The 22,952-nt window shown below is 36.7% G+C and overlaps 5 protein-coding genes across 7 annotated transcripts; 1 reads left to right on the forward strand and 4 right to left on the reverse strand.

Annotated features, from left to right (window-relative positions):
* The first annotated feature begins 13 nt into the window (after nucleotides 1–13).
* On the forward strand, nucleotides 14–3,417 carry EDA3 (DnaJ/Hsp40 cysteine-rich domain superfamily protein). The gene is made up of 5 exons (XM_008228418.3): nucleotides 14–171; nucleotides 1,045–1,139; nucleotides 1,751–1,919; nucleotides 2,611–2,703; nucleotides 3,055–3,417. Exons 1-5 carry the CDS (start codon nucleotides 96–98, stop codon nucleotides 3,183–3,185), a joined length of 564 nt encoding a protein of 187 aa, XP_008226640.1. The 5' UTR covers nucleotides 14–95; the 3' UTR covers nucleotides 3,186–3,417.
* A 173-nt stretch (nucleotides 3,418–3,590) lies between these two features.
* Nucleotides 3,591–7,172, reverse strand: LOC103326279 (metal tolerance protein 4-like). Its single transcript, XM_008228531.3, has 7 exons — nucleotides 6,759–7,172; nucleotides 6,328–6,497; nucleotides 5,921–6,119; nucleotides 4,978–5,156; nucleotides 4,731–4,881; nucleotides 4,253–4,383; nucleotides 3,591–4,129 (listed from the first exon to the last, which is right to left on the reverse strand). The coding sequence occupies exons 1-7, from the start codon at nucleotides 6,961–6,963 to the stop codon at nucleotides 3,950–3,952; spliced, it is 1,215 nt and encodes a 404-aa protein (XP_008226753.2). The 5' UTR covers nucleotides 6,964–7,172; the 3' UTR covers nucleotides 3,591–3,949.
* A 2,531-nt stretch (nucleotides 7,173–9,703) lies between these two features.
* Nucleotides 9,704–13,358, reverse strand: LOC103326371 (P-loop containing nucleoside triphosphate hydrolases superfamily protein). Its single transcript, XM_008228618.2, is given in 4 exon segments — nucleotides 9,704–10,540; nucleotides 11,023–11,190; nucleotides 12,023–12,559; nucleotides 12,561–13,358. Coding segments are annotated over 4 exon segments (1,737 nt in total). The 5' UTR covers nucleotides 13,245–13,358; the 3' UTR covers nucleotides 9,704–10,192.
* Nucleotides 13,359–13,827: 469 nt separating this feature from the next.
* On the reverse strand, nucleotides 13,828–18,053 carry LOC103326466 (E3 ubiquitin-protein ligase SINAT2-like). Of its 3 annotated transcripts, XM_008228800.3 has the most exons (5): nucleotides 17,674–17,812; nucleotides 16,776–16,924; nucleotides 16,036–16,355; nucleotides 15,066–15,452; nucleotides 13,828–14,315 (listed from the first exon to the last, which is right to left on the reverse strand). In XM_008228800.3, exons 3-5 carry the CDS (start codon nucleotides 16,252–16,254, stop codon nucleotides 13,995–13,997), a joined length of 927 nt encoding a protein of 308 aa, XP_008227022.1. In that variant the 5' UTR covers nucleotides 16,255–16,355; nucleotides 16,776–16,924; nucleotides 17,674–17,812; the 3' UTR covers nucleotides 13,828–13,994. The 3 variants fall into 3 exon arrangements, with proteins under 3 accessions (XP_008227022.1, XP_008226952.1, XP_016652432.1); XM_008228730.2 differs by lacking the exon at nucleotides 16,776–16,924 and having other exon boundaries at nucleotides 17,674–18,053; XM_016796946.2 differs by lacking the exon at nucleotides 16,776–16,924 and having other exon boundaries at nucleotides 13,828–14,320; nucleotides 17,674–18,052.
* Nucleotides 18,054–21,313: 3,260 nt separating this feature from the next.
* On the reverse strand, nucleotides 21,314–21,707 carry LOC103326675 (uncharacterized). Its single transcript, XM_008228947.2, has one exon. The coding sequence runs from the start codon at nucleotides 21,605–21,607 to the stop codon at nucleotides 21,341–21,343; it is 267 nt and encodes an 88-aa protein (XP_008227169.2). The 5' UTR covers nucleotides 21,608–21,707; the 3' UTR covers nucleotides 21,314–21,340.
* Between the last annotated feature and the right edge of the window lie 1,245 nt (nucleotides 21,708–22,952).

Genomic DNA, 22,952 nt, shown 5'->3' on the forward strand with positions numbered 1-22,952 from the left:
AGTTCGTATGCATATGTGTGTAGTAGAGCAAAGAAGATGATAAATAAGAGTACCCCGCGAAGACACATGGACAGACAGACAGAGAGATAGAGAGGATGTCATCTTCTTCTTCTTCTTCTTCTCATCTCTCAGCCATACCACAACGCCTGTCAAAATCCTCACCATGCCACTGTGAGCTCTCTCTCTCTCTCTCTCTCTCTAAAAGTTAGTACCCATTAACGAACTTAATGAGCCTGCCAATTTCTCGTCATTTCCATGCACAGTCCTTAATTTCAAGTAGCTGTATTTTGCTTTATCTCATTCTTCATTCACATGTGTGCATGAGGTCTCGGTTTCTTGTTGCCCACTATATATGCATATATATTTTGTATAGCTCTCAACCGGCACTAAACTCATGGTTTGTGGATAAGCAGTTTACGGGCTAGTTTGCTTTTGGCCCTCCGTTCACCAAATTGTTTACTACTTGGTTTTGCTTTGTCTATATTGCTGTGTTTTCATTTTTGGTTTACTTTTGGGGTACCCAAGTTTCATTAGGGGAAAAAAATTAGACAAGGGAGACCAATTTACCTAATGTTCGTCCAGATTTCATGAATAATTGGTCTTTTCTGGTCTGCTTTATGGTTTTGTTTTGTTCTCAAGTGTTCCAAATTGGTCTCAATTCAAATTTGGGGCTTTCTGCGCGCTATGAGTTTCCATATGAAGAGATTTTGGATGGGGTTTGCTTTTCTTTTGGGCACAAGGATTTCAGAGACTGATATTATGTGTAGAATTGAATCAAGGTAATATCATGAAATCTTAAGCCTTAACATCTACTCAGACCATTAACTGCTTGATGATAATATGTACCTTTGGATCAGAGAAAGAAAGATGATGAATTTCAACATTCAAATGTGCCCTTTCAGTTGTAGCCAGTGAACATTTTGCTTTTAGCTCTATCTGTCATGCAGCACATGACTGTTGCAAAAACCGGATTCATGTCTTTGATCAATGATTGGTGGAAGGGCGATGGTTCTAACTATCATTTGTATGTAAACAATTTGGCAGTCAACACAAAGTCAGTTGGGTTTCATGTAAGATCCAATCTTGAGAATGACAGCTGCAGTCCGGGGGATTCAGACCACTCTTCTAAACCATCAAAGGTATTGATTTATTTGATTCTGAAGGTATGCCTGATTGCAAGAAAATATGGCATTAGATAGAGAAAGGGGATAAGTGGTGGCCATTTGTTTATGGCTTTCATGTCATTCGCACATATCATTTGGATGAATTTTGTTTGATGATTCTCAACTCAAAGTGCTGCTGAACTTCATTCATGCTCTTAATGATACCACTTGCTTTTGCCTTCTCTTTATGGTAAAAAATGGGCTATTTTGTTCTCAAGAGATGATTCTCCATGTGAAATTGATGGCTTTAGTTTTTTGTTCAAGACAAGATAAAGCCTTTTGCATGAGTTCCTCTGATGCAAAGGGGCCTCAACTTTGTTCGAGACATTTCTTTTGATGTATTCTCAGTGTCAGTAACGGAGAATTTTTTAGTGGATACATCATACGTCTTTTATGTGCATGTTCTGTTTTCTTAGAACTTTTTGTTTTCCAAGAATTCAACTTTTGTAGATTGGTGTGATACATTGGAACTTCTGAAATAACTTATTTGTTTTATCATATTTTTTTTTTATAAGGTATGGTAAAATTCAATAGCAATGGCTTTTTACTTTCAACAAGATATAGTTATAAAGGTTCAGTGATCACAGGAATCTCAGGCCTCAATCTCTCGACGACGGTGTCTCACATGCCTATGTTCAACCGTTGCTTTGATAAGCAATTCTGCAATCTCTACTTCCGTTCCAAAGGCATTTGCACTGGATGGAAAAGAGAGACCAGCTGGTTGCCGGAATTGTGGGGGAAGTGGCGCTGTGCTTTGTAAGTATAATTTCTGTAGTTATAAACCGGAAGTGGAAATGATGATGACATTTTGTTCAGTACTGGCATGATTGTGATACTTACTATCTTGGTAAAAACTGAAATCCTCTGGGGCATTCTATTTCTGCCCCAAAAGTTCATTTGTGCAGATAAATTGTGCATTAACTATATTGGTCCAAAGGTTCAGCTAGAAAACCAACTTTAACTGTTCAAGTTTGTTTTTTGAATGTATCATATTGATTTTCTTTGTTCATATGCAAGTTCCTATATTCTTTTTGGTAACTGCGAGTTCCTATTTTCTTTGGTCGTTTTCTTTGTAAAAAGAGTAGTTAGTCTGATTGATATGTAGTTAAAGTCAAAGATTCGGAATTCTTTTGCTCATGACTTGAGGTTGATGCTTTGGCTTGTGAGAGGAGAAACAGATGTGCTTCTTCCTTTCATGTGTTAGCTGTTTTATGTTAAGAAGTTTTAGATGTTGATATGTTGCTTGGAGTGTAATGATATTTTGTTCTTATTCTTGAAGCTATCGATCTCCTATACATATATACGTATGTAAGAAAGGATAGAGTGCCTTAGGAAAAAAAACAAAATAGAAACGTATGTTAGTTGGGTTTCATTTTCCATAAATTTAGATTTTATGTTACTATGGTATTCCCTTCGTCCATGAGATGTTAATTTGCTTTTCATTTAGGTGATATGTGTGGTGGTACAGGAAAATGGAAAGCTCTCAATAGAAAACGGGCTAAAGATGTGTACGAGTTTACAGAATGTCCAAACTGTTATGGTAAGTAGCTCTCATCCGTACTCATATTTCTGTTTCATCAAATGGTTAGTACCATAGGAACATGTTTGCTTGAGGGAGAAAATTCCGTTTGGCTTCTATGACATTTGCACTCTGTCACAACTTATTCTCAGAAAATGAGTCAAGTAGAAAATTAAGAGCCATTGCAAATTATAGTTTACAGTTGTAAATGAAGAGCATTGCTTCTTCATCCCATACCAACATTGTCTAGTGTTTTATTACAACTGGCACACAACTTTTTTCTTGCCTCTCTTTTTTTATTGTATTTTTTTTCTTCATACTGGTATGGATATGTATTTTATTTGATGAGTAATTTTCCGTTGTTGTCGACAGGTCGGGGGAAACTCGTATGTCCAGTTTGTTTAGGGACTGGTGTACCGAACAACAAAGGTCTGCTTCGGAGGCCTGATGCAAAGCAGTTACTTGATAAGATGTACAATGGTCGGCTATTGCCAAACTCATAACAAGGTCGTTCTACATCAACGTGAGCTGCCCACAAAAGAGTTGATTTTTGGCCGTGTGCCATTCATTTTAATCGTACTATACAGTGTATCATTTTAGAAGGGTTAAGAAACCAAAGATGTATAATGTAGACTATATAGTAGCCGTCCTTCCACTACGATTGTGTTGTCATAACAGGGCTCCTCTCTGCACATTATATTAGCTTAATGGATGTGAATTTTGTTGCACTTTTAATATATTCTCTACGTCTTAACAGAGCACGCATTTAGGAACTTTTATTCTGCAAAATTGAAGAAGTTCGATATATGGAAGAGGCAGCAACAGAACAAGATTTTTGCCCTTTTCTTTTAACGTAGACGCTGCAAAACAAATCATGGACATATGAAGCATTGTATAACATCCACCACTGGAGAAGGAAGAAATCTGACTTGCATTTGTTTGTGTATATGAATGTGACAAGGGCAATTAGATGCATTCAAAGTGATCAAGAGAGGGCATTTGGAATGTGTCCAAGTCATGGAAAAAGAACAGAGAGAAAAACAGAGCCATTCACTTGATTTGCTTTCCTAATATATAAGAGCCAAAATTTAAAGGGCACGCAGTCTCAGTTCCTTCTATGTTATTACTTGTATGAAAAGTAAATAGATTATTGCAGATTTTGAAACCTTTCATCCTCCCAACTAATATACTCACTCACTTTGAAGTGCCCTTTGCAGAAGACAGTTAAAAGGTTTTCCACAAGGCCGTTTACTGAGATACTGTCAAATCAGGGCTGTGTGTTTGGAAGCTTGACGAGTACAGAATGTTCTGGTTTGTGCTCGCATTCAAAGTCAAGATGAACAAATGCTCGCTCAACTTCGGGAAGTTTCTCAATCTTTATCTGGAGGGTTTCTCCAATTGCATGTGCTTCTTTTAAGGGTATCTCCTCTGGGAGTTCAATGTCAACCTGTTCAATAACATAATAGTTTTCAAGCTATTTTCTTGTTATAGAATGCAGTATGCATAACAACGTGTGACAAGTTTTCCATCATGATAATTTAAGATCGAAATTGTGTTTGATATGACTAACCTCCACAAAATAAAGAACACCAAATGTGTAAGCACGAACTGTGTCAATACGCTTCACTTCAGGGTGCATTATGACAAGATATGTCAGTTTTTGTAGGAATTCAGGAGGGGCTGATTGTCCCACGAGGGAAACTGCATGTTTCAGATCACATGTTAAATAGTTGAAGTACAAACTTTATCAAATGCGTACTGTCAAGCATCATTAAGAACATATTTTCAACTCATCCAATAAGATACAATAATATGCACACTCAAGAAAACAAGAAGATTTTCCAATTCACAACTGGTCTCCGAGTTGATATAAAGGGATTGACCACACAACTAGCAACCCTGCAAAGCTAGCATGACCATTGGTTATGTAGAAGCAACTTGAATAGTAAGGAAAAAGGAAGAATAAAGAGAGAGAACTCCCCCATCTTAATAAGTCATGCAAGATTTTTGGAAGATTAAAAGGCAGTGATGAAAAGCTGGAAAAATACCTGCATTTTCCATAACAGTTCCAGACCAATTTACAATCGTGTATACAGCAAGGAGAATAGCACCAGCAGGATCAAGCCACCAGTAGAACCTATTAGCAAGAACAGCAGCAACTAATCCTACTACATTCGTCACCACATCAAAATAGTGATCCTGGTAATCAACATTCAATGAAGTAAGGTAACTTAGAAAAGTAGAAGCCCTTAAATCCATTCAGAGAAAACTAACAAAAAAAGAAGCTAAGTAAACCTTCGCGTAGGCACGAACGATCTTGTTTCCTGAGCTCCTGCAATAAAACCACAGTGCAAGTTTTACCACAGTAGCAAATATCATAATTACATACAGCCACACCAATTGACTCGAGGACATCTTTTCAGTGGGATCATCTGTAACTAGTTGTTCGACAGCCTGGATCAACACTTGAAACCCTGTAAGGAATTGCAAGGGTATAAAAGTTAAGCTGGTCTGAAGTTTAAGTATGCAACATAGTCTGGCTTAATTATATATGGAAGTTAACCCCGGTAATTATAGAAGAAATGAAAAAGAACAAGAAAAAGGAAGGGCATAAGTTTCCTGCAAGCCTAATTGCATACCTTTATCATTCTGGTGTGACTCTAAAGTTCGTTCTTTTGAGTATACACATCATGTACACTGTTATAACTACAAAGAAATTTCTAGGACTCATATTATTCACCTCAAAATTAATATATTTTCCTGCATAGCAAAGTGTGATTGAGCACATGAAGGGAATGTTTCTTTGCATTACACTCTGACAGTAAGACATATAAACCATAAACCTCTATTGCTCCAGTTCTTGTAGAAAAGTGTCAATCAGATGTTATAAGAATTCAATGACTTGATCCTTGTTTATGTTGTTTAGGTTGTAAACTAACATCAATTCAGGATTATCTTAACATGTTTTTGAAAGAGGAACATATGATCAAATTCTCAAAATATTTCAGGTCTGTGTTAGATTGGACATTACTCATGATCTTTGATGCTGCCAATTGATTTGGACCAAAATCTGAAATAAGGCAGAAATTTGGTCTCCTTCACCTTAAATTTACTTGAACAAACAAAGTTGAAACTAAAGGATTATATAAGAACAAAGTGTGTGTGTGTGTGTGTGAGAGAGAGAGAGAGAGAGAGCAACAGATACTAAGGGCAAGAAACTAAAGTTAGAATGACACACCAAGTGTAGCCATGATAGCAGCAAAGATGATTATGCCAACAGGCTGAACCCTCAATTTCCCAATAGGATATTTATAGATATTGATGTTTTTCATGGCCAGGTGAGTAAACCAAAGTATGCCACCAGCCAAGAGATCTAGTAAAGAATCTAGTGTTGATGCAGCAATGGCTATGGACCCACTCTTTATAGTAGCATAGATCTACACATTCCAAAATCATTATCTTATCAGTGCAAATGCCAACATGAAATCACAGCTAAACTGTTGTGTTTCTTAACATACCATATATATATATATATGATACTCACAACTGCATCCATTCAAACCCAAAAAGCCTTCTTTAAAACAAAAAAAAAAAAAAAAAAAAAAATAACTAGAATTTGACTAATTGCAGTGACAAATTAAGTACCTTAAGTCCCAAGAGAAGTATATTAGCATAGTTGGAAATCTTCATTGCTCTTTCATGTTGTGCTCGTTCCTCGAGATCGTCCTCGTCGATACAGTCTTCTTGCACTATAGAGTCAACCTCCTCAAAGGATTGAAGTGTTGCAAATTGGGTTTCATAATATTCCTTCTCCCCTACAATTTAAAGCACTAACAGGATCAATTCAATTGTCCTTAACAAACCAAATAAACACACTTCAAGAACTAATTGTGCTCTGTTTGTTTGGTTGCAGAGAAAACCAAGGAAAACAAATTAAACATAATAATCTTGTATTCAAAAGAACAAAAAAGAAAAGTAAAGAACACTTGTTGCCCAAGCATTAAAACTTTTACAGAACCACAAATATTTTCCTACATTTTCTGAGTTACCAAACAGAGTTTTGGGGAGAGAGATACCTCGGTTTAAGCCTGTGGTTCGAGAGTAGTCGATGCCTTCAGGCGACTCGGGGTCGAGGCCAGCTCGAACATTGTCAGGGAGCCTGGAAACGAAGTCGTTTCTGAGTGAGTTATATGAGTTCCTACGACTCAGTCGCCGACTGCGTCCACCGCTCCCCAACAGCGGCGATTTCACACCACCACCCGCATCAGATTTTCCCTCCATTAGGACCCCCACGACCCGTGTTACTTAACCCGCTCCGAAAAAATATCTCTCTGTCTTTCTCTCTCTCTCTCGCTCTGAAGAAGAAGAAGAAGAAGAAGAAGAAGTAGCAGATCTTAAAAGAAACAGGAGGTGAGAGCTAACTGTAAATTGAATTTCGCACCAAATATAACCAATTATCTTAATATTTTTCACAAAATAGAAGAAAAAAAACACAAGACAGCGACACGTAATAATTATGTTCTTTAATATTACAATTTTGAAAAGAAAATGGTTCGATAATCATCAATGCAATGCGGACAAAGATTAGCTCGTTCGTTTGGTCCCAAGTTCCCAACTGCAACTCCCACGGTGGCATGCCGCATGTCAGAAAACTTTTCGGTACTTATTGACGTGGCGTTAGTGTTACCAAGGGGGAAATAGAAAGTGAGATTTTTTTAAAATAATTATAAATGTTATTTTATTATTAGTTGACTTTATTTTTTGGTTTTAAGTAACTTTAAAAAATTTTAAAACAAAAAATTAATTATACTTATAGTAATAGACATTTGTCAAGTTTTGAGTTAAAGTGGTGAGTAAAAAGGCTCCTCACATCAAATGATATTTTAGGAATAATGGTGGGTAGAAAGATTGCAAGGGCGGAGTTAGAATCGTAAAGTTGGGGGGCCAAAATAGAAAATACAAGTTTATAAAGCACCTAATTATTCAATAGTTACATGTTTAGATCTAAATGTTTCTAATTTAGTAATGTCTAATTTGTTTTAGAGGGAATTTTAACTTAAATTATAAGTTGTTTATTACAAATTTTATATGTTATATATAATATAATAGAAGTGAGATCAAAATTTGTGGAGGCCAAGGCCACTCAAAGCCTAGGAGTGGGAAATAGGACAGATGGTGGAAATAGCAACACTCTTATAGAATATGCCTTATATTCACTTATATTATAACAAATTACTGAATAAGAATTTAACAAGAGTGCAACACTTCAATACTCAAAATCGCTATGCTTGTGGACTCTCTGTTTGCATTGGCAGCAAGAGAAAGAATCTTAAGATGATGAAGCGGAGAAGCAATAGGAGCAGAGCTTTAACAACTTTTAGCTCGAAGTAAATTTTATATGTTTCGGGTACTTCAATTGGCCAATAAATATGGAAAGTGTGAAATATTATCCAATACACATAGGATATAAAAATAAAATATTTTCACATGTCCCATATATATTAAATGATACGTCAATGTACTCGGAACATACAAAAGTTTATCATACTCTAGAGAAGCATTTGTTGCAAAGAAGGACGGTGCACTCACGCAATACGTGCATTCAAACTGACAGAACATATTGCGTGTTTCTTTTCCCTATTTTTGGAAGGGTATGTCCTTGCTGGTTAAGAGGCAACAAGTGATGAGTTTAATATTACATGTTCTAGTGTGTTTTCGAGTAGTTAATTAATTTAATGAATTAGAAATAAGATGAAGAAAAAGTATTAATTCATAATGTAGTTCAATTATATATTAATCAGAGGCTAATAATGTCAATAGCTCAATGACCAAACGACAAACATAAATCATAGAATACAAGGTCAAATGATGCTACATGCAATTTCAGATTGCCCAATTGGGGATACCAACTGGCCAATATTATTATAATGGATTTTGATACGTTTAGTGGGCGCTTGCACCATTCTGACCGTAGATGCATGGTCATGGAGGCACACTGCGTGACTCACATGTATGGACAATTAGAAAAGCTTGTATGTAGGCCCACAAGCGACTGACTTTTGCATTCGTGATACATAAATATCAGGTGAATGCCCAACTGCTCTGAAATGATTAGTCTCACTGTCTCTTAACATTGAAAAGAAGTTTCCTTTCTGAATTTGAATATATTATTAGAACAAGGCCTCATGCACATGTAGTGGCTGGCTACTAAAACATCACAACGTAAGCAGAGTAGGTTTGTGAATATTATTGTAGCAGACTCTCTGCTTATAGCTAGGTTGGATTATATACGTGTTCTTCACATCTTGTATCATTGTTTTGTCGGTTTATTTACATTTTTTGGATATCTGGCTAGAAAGTTCAAGCCCAGATATGACCTAAATCTAAAGCATTTCATTATTCAAGGATATTATTTGCCTCTTTATCGATAAGGAAATATGCAAAACGAGAATAGATTGGTCATATGGTGCCAGGCATTATAGGGCATTCAGATGCATGTAGAATCCAAATCAAACTCAGTCATAAACGGGAGCCATCTAATAATATTAGATATGGGTTTGGTGGGTTCCATGATCCTTGCCTCAACTATCAAACAAGAAGACAATGACTCTCTTGCACGTATAAGCACCCTTTGGAAGACTACTCAATTTCAGTGCATTTTTTACGTATCATTTTAAAATGGTCCAAATGCAAACTACACCACACCACAGACAGTGAGTGACGTTTGTCACGTGGAGAAAGTTGGATCACCAACGCAAACTGTATGCGCAGAGCAAACGATATGCATATCTTCTGTTTTTGGGTTCGTATCAAAGTAAGAATAAGACTGATCTAGTCATTTTTGGCTCCCTTGCCATAGCTATTATGATCTTTGAGAAAATTAGAAATAATTGCACAAACAGAGACTGCAAGTCTGCAACAATTAAGCATTGTGTGGCTTGCCTTTTTCAATTGATGCTTCTTCATTTTACCATTCAACAGTCATTATATTTTGGCCCTTTTGCCATCCAAGTAAAAACAGTGAAAAAGCATTAACTTCATACCAAAACAGCTCTAAACTGAGACTCAACTTTTCACACTTACAATTTACAGAGAGAAGAATAATAAATAAGAAATTCTAAGATAGGCCCATCAAATGAGCATGAGACAGTTAGCTCTCATATGCTTTCACTCGAAATACGGCATGTTCATCCCTTTGCAAGCCGTATTTTACTTTAGTGGTAAGTGCAGTACAAAACAATGCCTTCGAGCTGTTCTTGATATGGTTGCTGGAGAAAGATAATTTCCAATTTGGAACATCCACCCCACTTATAGTCAGAGAAAGCATCAACCATTTCATCTGTGGCTCAAATAGGACGCCTAGCTTTGTCATTCTAATAAAAGGTTGATGTTGTTTACTCGACATTTCTCACCTGTAGTATTATCAACCATAAATTGTTACAACACTTTCACCTGTTTTGATAAGAACTGCCACATATCCTTTACCAGCTTCAATTGTTAATATGATGAATCAGCAAGCAACAGATTCCTTTTGGTCACTTTGTTTCCTCTTCTTCTCACTTCGGTGGTGTGGCTTATTTGAAGCTTGGTCAGCCTTAGAGACAATTTTAGAGACTGTAAAACCAGCAACTTCAAAAATGTATGATCTATTAGGAAGCAATGCATTGCGAAGAACAATGTCAATACCATCATACGTCCAAACACTCAAAACTGCCTCTCCTTTAAGTCCAACAGCAAACCAACCAAGACCTGCAGCAGCAATATCCACCGAACTTGAATCCCAACTGTTTCCACTGATCTGAAATTCCTTTCTCACCCACTTCCCAAGCTCCTTGACTCTAGTCTCTCCAATTGGTGGCTGAAACAGTTCATTTTGGCATCAGAATTATATATGCATACAACAATATCATGCATTTTCCTATACTTTAAATGATAAGCATATCTTTGATTTTAGTCTCATACCTACAGGATGGAAGCATCATAACTAGGCCCAATATTTTAAGCAGTTAGGAATGCTCGATAAATTGGAGTTAACAAGGCAGATGCCTATACATATCTCTTAATCTTGAGTAAACTTTTCATCAGAAGAAAAAAAATGAAAAAAGTAATAGGGAATTCGGAAAAGTCTAAAACATAAAAAAATCACTAAACAACCTGGTATTATACTAATAGAGAGTCGGACCTTGAGAAGCCACAGGTATTATATATAGAGAGCTTATCGGTATTTGTGAGTTGAAAAAATCTCCAATGGTAACATGTTAAAAATGAATAAGACTAATGATTATTAGACTAGAAAACCAAGGAATTGGAGAACCATCACTCCTCAACTAGTGCTAATACCTGTAATTGACGACCAAAATGTTCCTCTACCATTGTACATGCATTTTCGGTTTTTCCCATGTGTAATGGAAGATAAGGAGATGCCCATGCTGTAACATAAACAGTATCTACTGATGATTCTTCTATATCCAGCCTCATAAGCCCAGCAATATGAACTGAATAACCATCCTGAACCAAAGGACAATAAATGGGCTATGAAAAATGAAACGAATATTTATAATTTACATGGAACGTAAATTAGCAACAAAGAAATCCTGGAATGGATGATGGTATATGCATCTGAACAGATTCCAAAAATTAACACAAGACAACTACTTTATTTTTTATGAGAAACAAAATAATATACTTTATTCAAAATTAAATGAACTTCCAATTCCATCAAGTAATCAGCTTTCTAGTGAGATACAAACTCAGTAAATATGCTTCTGAACATCAACAGAAAAGCCCTTCATTCTTTGATCACTGGATTTTCCATGCAAAACGACATTGGAACTTGTATCATATTGTTCACATGGTTCCAAATGTTGTGAACTTGAGATGATTCATGTGTACAAAGTACAAACTAAACTTGGGATTGTACAGTGTTAAAAACCAAGATCACACTTAGACAATTGAAGCAATGGGTGCTTATTAACTACAATACTACCAAAAGTAGTGCTTTCTAATTCTATCTGTAAAATATGATTTGCGTTTTATTACCTTATTCACATTAGGAGAAACAGATTACTATAAGTTAACAAAGAGACCTACAACACAACCCAATTCAAAGTTCAAAAACTTAAATAACCAAATACACAAGAAATAACTGCACTGAAGTTGTCCACAATTTTAGACCATTTGTTCAGTTATACAAAAAAGCAACAAGACTTTCCCACTTCACCTTTGTAGGTGTTGATCAAGCAATCTATTAAAGAAAATCAACAAATCACTCAGTACAGATAAAATTAGTAAAATCAGCAATAGAGCCCCGTAAGGGGCAGGTATGATCAAGCATGCTTACCTTGATCCTGTATGTCCTTGGTTTCAATTCCTTGCTAATGTTTACAAGACTCTGTTCTTCTCTTGTCAATCTGGTTGTAATCTGATGAGGATTCAAAAGCCCCGGCGTATCAAACAACTTGGTATGACCAGGAAGTACACCTTCCACTCTAACAATTCCCAATGTTGTTCCGGGCACAGGCGCTTCTGTCAGATGCGTAATCTTCCCACCAACATGCTTCCCAATTGCATTTATCAACGTACTCTTCCCTGCATTCTGTGCGCCTATTGCCCACACATTCCCTCTTGGTCCTGCCAAGCTAACAACATCATCAACAAGATTTTTCAACCCCCAATCCCTAACAGCACTCACCAAATGCACACTCGTTAACTTATTGGCTCCGCCCTCCCTTGCTCTTGTCCTAACCCAATGCTCTAACCTTGTTGGTGACAATGAACTTGGCAAAAGATCAATCTTTGTTACCACAAGCACCACTCTTGGCACATTCCCTGACTTTCCCTGTTTCCAAGCTGCTGAATGCTCCTCGATTGTATCCGAAGACCAACTTGGCAACCTTTTTGGGAAACGACCCATCAAAGTCTGCAGCGTCCACCACCATTAGCACCACTGATCGGGTCCCAGAGGCTAATGCCAACTTCCTCCCAACCGTATGATCAAAATCAAAATCGGGAAGCAAGTTCTCCACCGTTGGATCCTTCACTTTACCGTAATGCCTCAGAGAGTGGCACCGTGCACAGACCACCGGTTTCTCCGGCTTGAGTTCGACCAAATTGGATTCAGAGCTCAAGTTTTCGGGGTCGATTATGAGACCCCTTTTGAGGGAATTGTTGAATTCTGGCTCGTGCGCAACATGCTCTAGATGGGCACCCAATCGATAAGTCCTTGGATCCTTTTTCGAGGGTTTGAGGAAGAAGCCAGGGTTTTTAGGGTCGGAGTCCTGCATGTGAACGCCACAACCAGGGCAGACGAGGTGAGCTTGGGTAGTGGCTTCATCGTAATTCCCTTCACGGTTCAAGGGCAACGATTTAGATGAAGAGAAGGGTTTGAAGAAGATGGTTGAGAATGGTAAAGGTTGAGAATTTGTGGGGTTTTGGAAATGGGGTTTTGGGATTGAAGTGAAATGAGAATATGGGGTTTGGGTTGTGAAAGAATGGGAAATCAGAGAGAGAGAAAGGAGGGGTTTTAGCTTTGAGAAAGAGTGGTTTCGAGCTAACAATAGCATTTCTTCTTTTTTGGGATTCAAAGGCAGAGAGATGGTTGAGGGTAGGGTTTTAGCAGAGGAAGTAAACCTCGTATTTTGTGTACCGGTGGTTGGATTTTGGGCTTTGGTCTATCAACCGTTAGAAATATAGCAACCTTGATTTCAACGAGGTTTTCTTGTACTACTTTTTTATTTCTTTCCTCTGTAGGTAGAGGACAATACGTTTTTCAATTTTTATTTGGGCTTTTGGTATGCTAAGGACATTCTCTAGGTCATCAAATTGTCTTATATATACATCAACAATTTACGTTGATCGAATTGTCTTATATATATCAACGGTTGATAAACGTTTACGTTTATCGAATTGTCTTATATATATCAATGGTTGATAAACGTTCATCGAAGTGTGACATCAAAACAACATTATTTTGTAATGACCCATGGGACTAGCGATATGGAAATATACTTTAGACCATGACTCAAGTAAGCTTCTTTCTAAAAGTTATCAAGATTGAATAGTGTGGAAATATACCTTGGACCATGACTCAGTTAAAACTTACATGCATGCAGTCCCTGCCTTTTTTTGTTTCTTACACAAGATCCATAGTCAAAACACTGTCCTATATAAACTAATCAACCAAAGCATCTTAATTTTATCAAGCAACATAAATCCAGCCTTCCTACATAGTTAAGCCCTGAATTCCTTCCAACCTTTTATTTTTCACAGCAAAAGGTTACAAATATCTTTGAACAAGTTTCTAGTTTTATATCTCAGTGTTCTTTCCATATACGACCAGCGACTTTCAGCTTCAGTTCCTGCCTATTACCACCGGAGAAGAAGAGTGCTAAGTTCCTCTGAATGATTAGTCCATCTTGACTGTCACGAACTTTTCTGTGGCTATCTCGGATACTCCTAGGAATTCCTTGCCATATAAGCTTTCTGCCACTGCCACTAACTTCAAGACTATAATTGAATTGCTTTGCCTCATCATCATCACCCATGAACCGAAGGAAGGCCATGTAAACAGGTGCAGTTCCAATGTGGAAAGCCTCAAAATGCAAGCAAAACTGACGCCCAAAACAGTTAAAAATCTGCACTACATTCAAATATCACAAATGGGTATGAATACATTGGTAGGGGTTGAACTGAATCAAATAAGAGAAGCTAAGCAACTGCAAAAAACACATTTGAATTTTTCTTAATAGTGAAACATGTCTTAAAAACTTCAAGGAACATACTTTTACAAAATAACAGGCTGACGTTCATATAGACTGAATTGAAATACTATCGTCTTAGTGGATAACACCTCCCATTGAAAAGATAGAATGCATTAACCAATTACTCAGGAAACGGAAACAAGTAGGATGTACAGTTTGCTGGTCAGAGGGGAAGGGAAACAAGTCTGAGTATGGCTCAGACAAGCATTCCAAAAAGGTAAATATAAGACTGCAAAGTTTGTACCCCTTTTTCTACTTTCTTCTCAGCAATTAAAGAAATCATAGCCAAAGATTACACAAGAATGTCAGCAATTTTTCCTTTCAGGATTAAGAAAGAGCAGAATTACAAATTAAACTATCTCAGTAGGAGTTTTATTGATGCAGACAGTGAATGGACTCATGGATTTCCCACAAAAGGGTGGCCTTCACACTAAACAGTAGAAATCTGAAAAGAAATGTCATCCTGAAATCAATGAAGGTACTTTTACTGGTAACACAAAAAATATTGTATTAAGTTTTTACTTGGTACTTAAAAGATGCAATATTTCTGACAAGATTGTTTATAGAAATGCAATTTGTGCGTGTTATATACATAAAAAAAGAGAGTGAGTGCGAAAAACTTACCGTCAACATCCATGTAGCATTGTCAACTTCTTGGGGATTGGATTTAACATATCTATGGTTGAAAGTACATCCATCATGCATGTCAACCTTGTGATCATTTTTAAGATGCATCATAAGGAGTTGGATATCTCCTGTGACAGAACAATCAGCTCCAGCATAAGGGCAGTTGTATGGACGATATTTACAGATTTTCTCATGCTTTAGCTTGCTGTAGTATGGGAATATATCTTGGCAACCATAAATTTGGTATCTACAAGGAAGATCCAGCGACTCTGCTACTTTCTCCAGTGCCAAGCACCTTATATTTCCAAGTTCATTGCGACACGTGGGGCAACAGTTGTGCACTCTAGCCTTACAGCTCGAGCAGAGAGTATGGCCATTTGGACACTGCAATATAAGCTTCAATAAGTTCTCACTTTGATACAACCATATCCTAGGACATGTATATTAGGACCTATGTGCATTTAATGCAATCTGAAGATCAAATAATGCTAATGCATTAAATGGGAAAATGCAATTGAGGTCCTCCTGGTAGCAAGCAGAGGCATGGATTTTGTTCGGAGTTTATGAGACAGAGCTAAACATGGAGTATATAATTATATATAAGATAGGATGGTGTACATTTTAATCATCATGTTAGATGATGTGTGATGGTATTTTTAAATTAATGCTTCACATTCGATGAGTAGACAGTTTCAAAGAAATCCAGTTCTGGAGTACATGTTTTTGAGATATTCAAATTTGTGAATATTTTCTGAGTTGTATCTATTTTATGCAAAATAAATGAGTTTCAAATTTTGAGTAACTTTATATTAGATAATGTAATTTTGTACAACTACCCGATACTTCAAAGCCTATTAATTTGACTCTATGATTTTTCTTATTTTGAAGTTTTGATAATTTAATATTAATAAAAAGGAGAATGAGATCCTCCATGACCATTAAATTTTGAACAAATACTAAAACATACCTGGTGAATTGGAGGACACATTAAATTCATGCAAACAGGACACTCGAGTAGGTCATGCACATTGTGGTTTGATGGCATTCCAGGAATTCCAAGCAAACCAGGGGCAGCTTTTCTGAAAGGGGAAGTCCTTACATCACCAGTGGAAGTTGCAACATCAGAATCTGCAAACGCCATACGAGACTCAGCCACATCCTCACAGAAGCGACCTCCAGGAGACATGTTTCTTCCTCAAATGTCAATGCCGGTACTCTCAAATTGGGATCAATATCATAGTCTATTCCCCAATTGTGTAACTTTTATCAAGTGTCAATTTAATTACCCTGTCACCCACCATCAGAAGTTTAGTGGTATGCAGAACTTCTCTTTTAACCAAATCTATGTAGTTGATTTTATGGAAAGCAAGGTATTTATCAGAAAAAGGCAGAAAATAAAGATGCCAATCTACATTTTCAAGAAAGCCATCTAATTGCATTGAAGTCAACTTTAGACAAGTGAAAAACTTTATCTCTTGTGCATTTGGATGAGAGAGTTTGAGGTGGGATTTTGGGTGAGAAAGGGGCTAGGGTATGATCTTGGGAAAAATTTGGAATGGATTTGTGAATTGTCAGACATACTTTAAAATGGGATTTTAGAGCCCAAAATTCCATCTAAAAACACCACCTAAAATGGCAAATGAAACAAGGAGATACTGTGCTTAGTGACTATTTTCTTGTTTAGTTGAACAACTCTTGATTTCTTACAACTCCACCCCTAAACCTTCACTGAGTCTCTTAACTTCTCTAGGAGAGGGTGATAGAAAATGCAGGTGGTTCCACAGTTAGCATGGTTAACAAGATCTTTGTCGAATGGAAGCTATGAGCAATAATTCCATTGCCTACAATGCTATTTCCTGTTCACAACAAAACCTATCAGAACTGTTAACATAAGTGATTGAAGAAAAAGTAGTTTCACTTGTGTCATGAGTCTCAAAAGAAGATAAAAAAGACTAATTTCCGTGTGTGAAGAAAAGTGGAAGAACAATTCTCTCGGGCCTCTCGGAAATTATGAAAATTTGTCTAAAAGTAAAAGTAGTTGCCTTATTTTCTCACTGTGAAGCTTACAAAAGCATGAAACAATCTTGTCCTTCACATGACTTATCAGAAGTTAGCGTATTCAGATTAAACAACTTCCAAATGATTATACCCAAGAAATTCCAAATAAGAAAAATGACAAAAACAATGAGTTGCTGTGCTATGGGAATCTTTAACAACTACAATGCACAGTGAAGATCCCTGCAAAAAGAGAGGAATAAAAAAGGGGGGAAAGAAGACAAGCTGGCGATGAATATTTCCAAGTAAGATGTAACAAAAGTGGAAAACTCAGAAGCAAAGACAATCTAGCATATGCAAAATTACATCTCAAGAGATGCTTTCACTTTTCATGACATTCTCCAGCACACATTTCACATTTCAAAGCAATTTCAGAAAATGGAAGCTGAATAGTACAAATTAACTGCATACTCCAAACAAGCATAATTCCAGACCAGTTAAAGAAAGCAAAACCCAATTCAAGCATCCCACCAAAATTGCACTCTGAATCAAACTACCTAATATAAACAACACACAAACAAATAAACAGAGAAGAAATAGAAAATCTTACCAAGAACTGTAAATACCCCAAATGAGATTTTGAGCCAAAACCAATGGCACAAAAAAAGAGGACTGCCCAATTCCCAGATGAGATTCTGAGCCCAAGTGCTTGAGTATTCACTTTAATCCACCCCAGCTTCCAATAATTGAACCAATTTTTTTCCTCCAAAAAAGAAAATAAAATAAAAAAGAAAAGAAAGATAAACACAAGAACGAGGATGTTGAGGTGGAGAAAATCCGTGAAAGCTGGCCCGGATTATATGCGTGTCTTAGATTGATTTGGGCATGACAAAGTTTCCAACTTCCAAGAGTCAAAGTCTCAAAGATGATGGATTTTTGGATTTTGGCTTGCTTGCATTTGTGAGCGTGTGTCTCTGTTGCCTCTTAACACCTAAGCACACTTGGGACAATATTTTATACTTTTTCATTGCAATTAATGGGTCTGTGTCTTTTAGCGCCTCCTCCTTTCTTTGCCATTGCCCCATTTGCCCCATTGGTATTGGCAAGCTGACATTTCCCGCACGCAACGTTTTGAATATTTCAAACCAAAACCAGCCTCCTGGCCATCGGACCGTTTAAAGTTGAAAAAGTGACCTCAAACAGAGTGGGGGTGGGAGAGGTGGTCAGGTGAAGTCAAGTCTATGCTACTTTGGCTGCAGTTGCATTGCTCGTTGGCTATTGGTTCTGGTTCTGGAAAGTCAAAGTGACCAAGTCACTGGATCCAAACGTTGCAAAGGCGATGGCTCCTCTGAAAGAGACAGTCAGTTCGCGCGAGTTTGAGTTTATGCGATTATTTATGGGTCGCCTGAAAAGGCCATGTGGCCATGAATGCACGAATCCAAGGAAGATTTTGGCTTTCCTGTTTTCGTTATGTCTCTTCAACTTAAGGCAACCAAAGTAAAGATTTATGAGCAAATTTCACTTGTTAGTTGTTAGATAAAGGAAGAGATTCTTGTTGTGTCCGGCGTTACAAGTTCATTTAGATGAATTAATTCTACACTCGTTTTTATTAGAGTCTGACACAATGTACTGATCCTAACTAAAAAAGGATTAAGCGATGGCATCCACCACTCCATGTTAATAACATAATCAAGTTCTTAGATTTAGATGAATTAATTCTACACTCGTTTTTATTAGAGTCTGACACAATGTACTGATCCTAACTAAAAAATGATTAAGCTTTTTATAATTTATTTGAAATTTGAAATTGAAAATTTTATCCATCCACAAAATCACAAAATATTATCCATGTTAATAACATAATCAATTATGAAGAAATTCCTCCTTATTATAAGGTAATCTGTATCTTTGGGGAAAGGTAATTGAACAATGTTGTTACACCGGCAAACGATAGACAACAACATTTGAAGAAGTCAAAGGTAATTGAACAACTTTATATACCTGTTTCTTTGTGCAGATAGGAAGATATATTAATATAATAATATAGTATGTCTCACATTGGGGGCTCCTAACCCACTCTTAGAGGACCAGATGGCAGTTTTGATTGGAAGCCTAGATTGCTAGATATCATTGTAGCCTTTTGTGGATAAATTATTTACAAATGATAGAACATAAATTCTGGAAGAGAAATCAATGTCTAATGACCTGTCATTAGAAGATATTTAACTTAATAATTGAGAGAGAGAGAGAGAGAGAGGGGTCGGAGTTGGACTTCTAGTTTCAACGGGCAAAAATATTTGTCTATCAATGACAAAAAAGGTTTTAATCTTGCCTTTCTCTTTCCTTGAACAGAGAAAAATTATGGACAGATAGATACCATTGCTCTTCTTGAATTCAACATGTCATTCCTTCCTTTGAAAGTCTTTTTTTTTATTTTTTTGGGTTGCTTCATAATAAAACCTTCTTATTTTTCTGGGATGAGGTATAAACAAGAAAGCTTAGAGATACAAGATAACTCACTTAAACTTCGTAACACAAGATTCAGACTGAAAATCAAGCAAAATTAACACTCTAAAAAAAATGAGACCTTGCCAATATGTTTCTGTGATGAACTCAGTGTATTAATGGAACAATGAAAACAGAATCTAATTTTGATTAGAGGGGAAGAAGAGTTTTAATTGGAGTTTGTGTAGACTAATTGATGTTCTAATTTTGACTGATATGATATGCCAAAGGCGGGCTTCTCAGTCAGAGTCACCTTGCGCGTAGTCAAATAAGAATAATATTCAGCCTTAAGCAAGAACAGCCTACAAGTCAATGTGGTGGCTGCACTTCATGCATTAATTCTCCCCTCTATATGTATAGTTAACAGTTCCAAACAAATAAGCCATATATGATCCTGTAAATTTTCCCAGGAGTTTTCTGTTTATTTCCCATCAAAGTCAGAACCATCTCTAATTAATTTATAGAAATAAATATTACTTCAGAGATCATGACCCTTTTTGGGGTTGTTTCTGAGGCTTTCGTTCATTATCTCATTGCCTTTCCTGCAGTCAATATCTTCTGCATGATTTTGGAAAAAAGAATGAGTCCTGAGATGTTCTTTTTGTTCACAGTGATCTACTTTGTGCTTGCTGGCTCTTCTTTATTGTCTCATTTCCTCTCCAACCAGTACCATCTCCAAAAACAACTTGTCCAAATGGCCTTTTATGCTATTCTTAGCGCTCACCTGGGTTCCGGATTTGATTATTAATGTTCCTCCAGCTTTTAAAAGTTGGATTAGAACATCGTATGCCAGGGAATTTTGCAGCATATGCAAGAAATAGGTCCTGATGTGTCCTTTATGCATATGGCGGTCTGCTTTGTGCTTTCTCAGGCTTTTGGTTATTATGTGATGTCCTCTCCATCCAGTATCATCTCCAGGAATAGATTGCCCAAATGGCCTCTTATGCTACTCTTAAACTTATTCTGGATCCCAGCTCTGGTAAACTATGTACGATGAAATATGAATGGCTTTTGTAGCCCAAAAAAGCTACATAATCATGTACACTATGATTAATGTTGTTTAAGATTATTTGGTTTAATACCTGTTAATTAAAGATCTCAACTAGCTTAGCTAGTTGTTAATGTTTTGGTGTTGTTTCTAAGGAAGTGGGATTAGCTAGGGTGACCCAAGCATTAGGCAAGGGGGCAATTTGCATAAAACACGCCAACGTTATCTTTGTTATGGACTTTTGGCTTGTATTGCTGAGCTTTCAATCATTGTCTCTGATCTGGATCTGGTGTCATATGTCCTGTGATGTTACAACAATTTTTACTATTGAAGTGAATTGTTTGTATTTTCTAAAACATAAAATGGGATGAGAACTACTTTAATTACTTTATTTTTTTTAAAGAAGGATAAGAAAATATCCCAATCAAGATTTGACTTTGAAATTACAGTTCACTTTTGTCCTCCTTTTCAAGCATTCATCAATTTATTCTTTTCAGGGTCTCTTATCATTCAAATTTCTCCAGGGAAACCTTAGTTAATTTTCTGCACTGATGAATTTCCATGAAAACCTATGTACATGTCATATAGATAGACTCATAGTGTTGATATGTTATAGGAGAGTGCTATGCAATTCTAATATATCAAGAGAATTCTACAAATTGATGACTGCTCTCCCAATTGAAGTATGCACTGCTTAACATATAACAATACTTTATTAAACAACAAAAGAAGACATATATTTATACAGAGCTTATACATGTGTCAAATATATATAGGACATGAATCATCTATATTTAGCAGGATTAGGGCTGCAGGATGGTGATGCCGGATCATCAGCAGCACCAGTTGGTAAATCAGAGATGGCAGCCAGAAGACGGTTAATGCTAGCAGAACGAACTGGCCTAAAGCTGTTGAATGACCTCAACTTGTTCTTGGAAAAGAGATTGGATGAACTTGAAAGGATGAGATAAACCAAAGCTTGAACTACCACAAACATAGCCACCTTCATCAATGTGTTATCCACCAGCACCAAGGAAGTCTCCACCACCATTTTGTTGTTGTTGTTGTTGCTAATTTCCTTTTTCTAAGAGAGTGGTTGCAGCAAGAGTTGTGTATTTGCTTGAGCTAGAGTTGGGGAAACCCTTGTTATATATATAGGAGGAGAAAAGGAAGAACAGCCTAGTGGTTAATACTTTGACCACACACATGCTTAATTATATATGTAATTATAATTAATTAGTCTGCGACATAGACTTGACTGCACAGGACTTCAAATTAAGGGTTCTGCTTTTTTTGGATGAAGAGTTTCTTTCTGTTTTAATCATAATTATTTCCACTCGGTTTTGGAAGTTAATGCAAATGATGCAGTTGGTGGCTTAGCTACTTTTTATTAATGGCAATGTGTTGACCACCAAAAGTTTAGAATAGTTGTCATCACGACCATGAGAAGAATATGACCCCCCAAAGTCCAAAATGTTGAACTGTGCTTGGCTGACCTGGCCCTGACTCTACATGATCTTTAACGTCTGTACATACTTTTAGTTTTAGATAAGAGAGAGAAAGAAAGAAAGGAAGAAAGAGAGAAAAATTTAAAGAATATTTATGTGTTTGCTTTGGAAAGAATCTATGGTGGGAAAAATCCAACGAGACTCTTGTGGCCTATACCGAAAGAAATACATTAATTCCGTGCAAGAGATATGAATACAAACAATTCAAGAAAGACACTCAATTGAAAAGCAAAAGATAACAAATAATCCAATGTTTAATGTGTGTAAAAGAAGGTTAATTAATTTGTAATCATGGTGAATGTTTAGGTTTTTGCAAGTGATTAGAAGATACCAACCTTAGCATTTGCGCTAATGGGCTGCAAGAGAGCACATGAAAGTTTGATATACCCTTCATGTGAAAAGCACATTTCCACGCAAAGGAGTTATTATGCAGCCTGGTTTGGTTACAACAAAAGAAATTTACTTTACATTGTACACGAAAGGTTAAAGGTGTCAAAAACGTGAGGGGTTTGTAGCTCCATTTGTTAAGAACATTCACCAACGCATCTGAGATTCAATCTTCAAATCTCCATCCCAATATAACTTGTATAAGAAAAAAAAGGGTAAAAAACAAGAGTGACGCTACATTATTCAAGCAATTACAAGGATACAATCATACAATCATACAATACTAGCATGATAGATAGGGTGCAGTGCAGGCATCAATTTCAGTGTACTACAGTAAACAATCGTATGTGTGAAGCGAAACCAACACGTGGCAACGTGGTGTAGTCTAAGTCATATTAGTCATCGATGTCTTATGAGAGCAAGGCACGTGTCATCTATGTGTCCACATTCAGGACACATGTCAATCACCTAGCCCACTTCAAGTCGTATTTATAGCATGCA

Source organism: Prunus mume, linkage group LG1, assembly GCF_029339155.1.
Source record: "Prunus mume cultivar Tortuosa linkage group LG1, ASM2933915v1, whole genome shotgun sequence".
In the NCBI taxonomy this organism is placed as follows: domain Eukaryota; kingdom Viridiplantae; phylum Streptophyta; class Magnoliopsida; order Rosales; family Rosaceae; genus Prunus; species Prunus mume.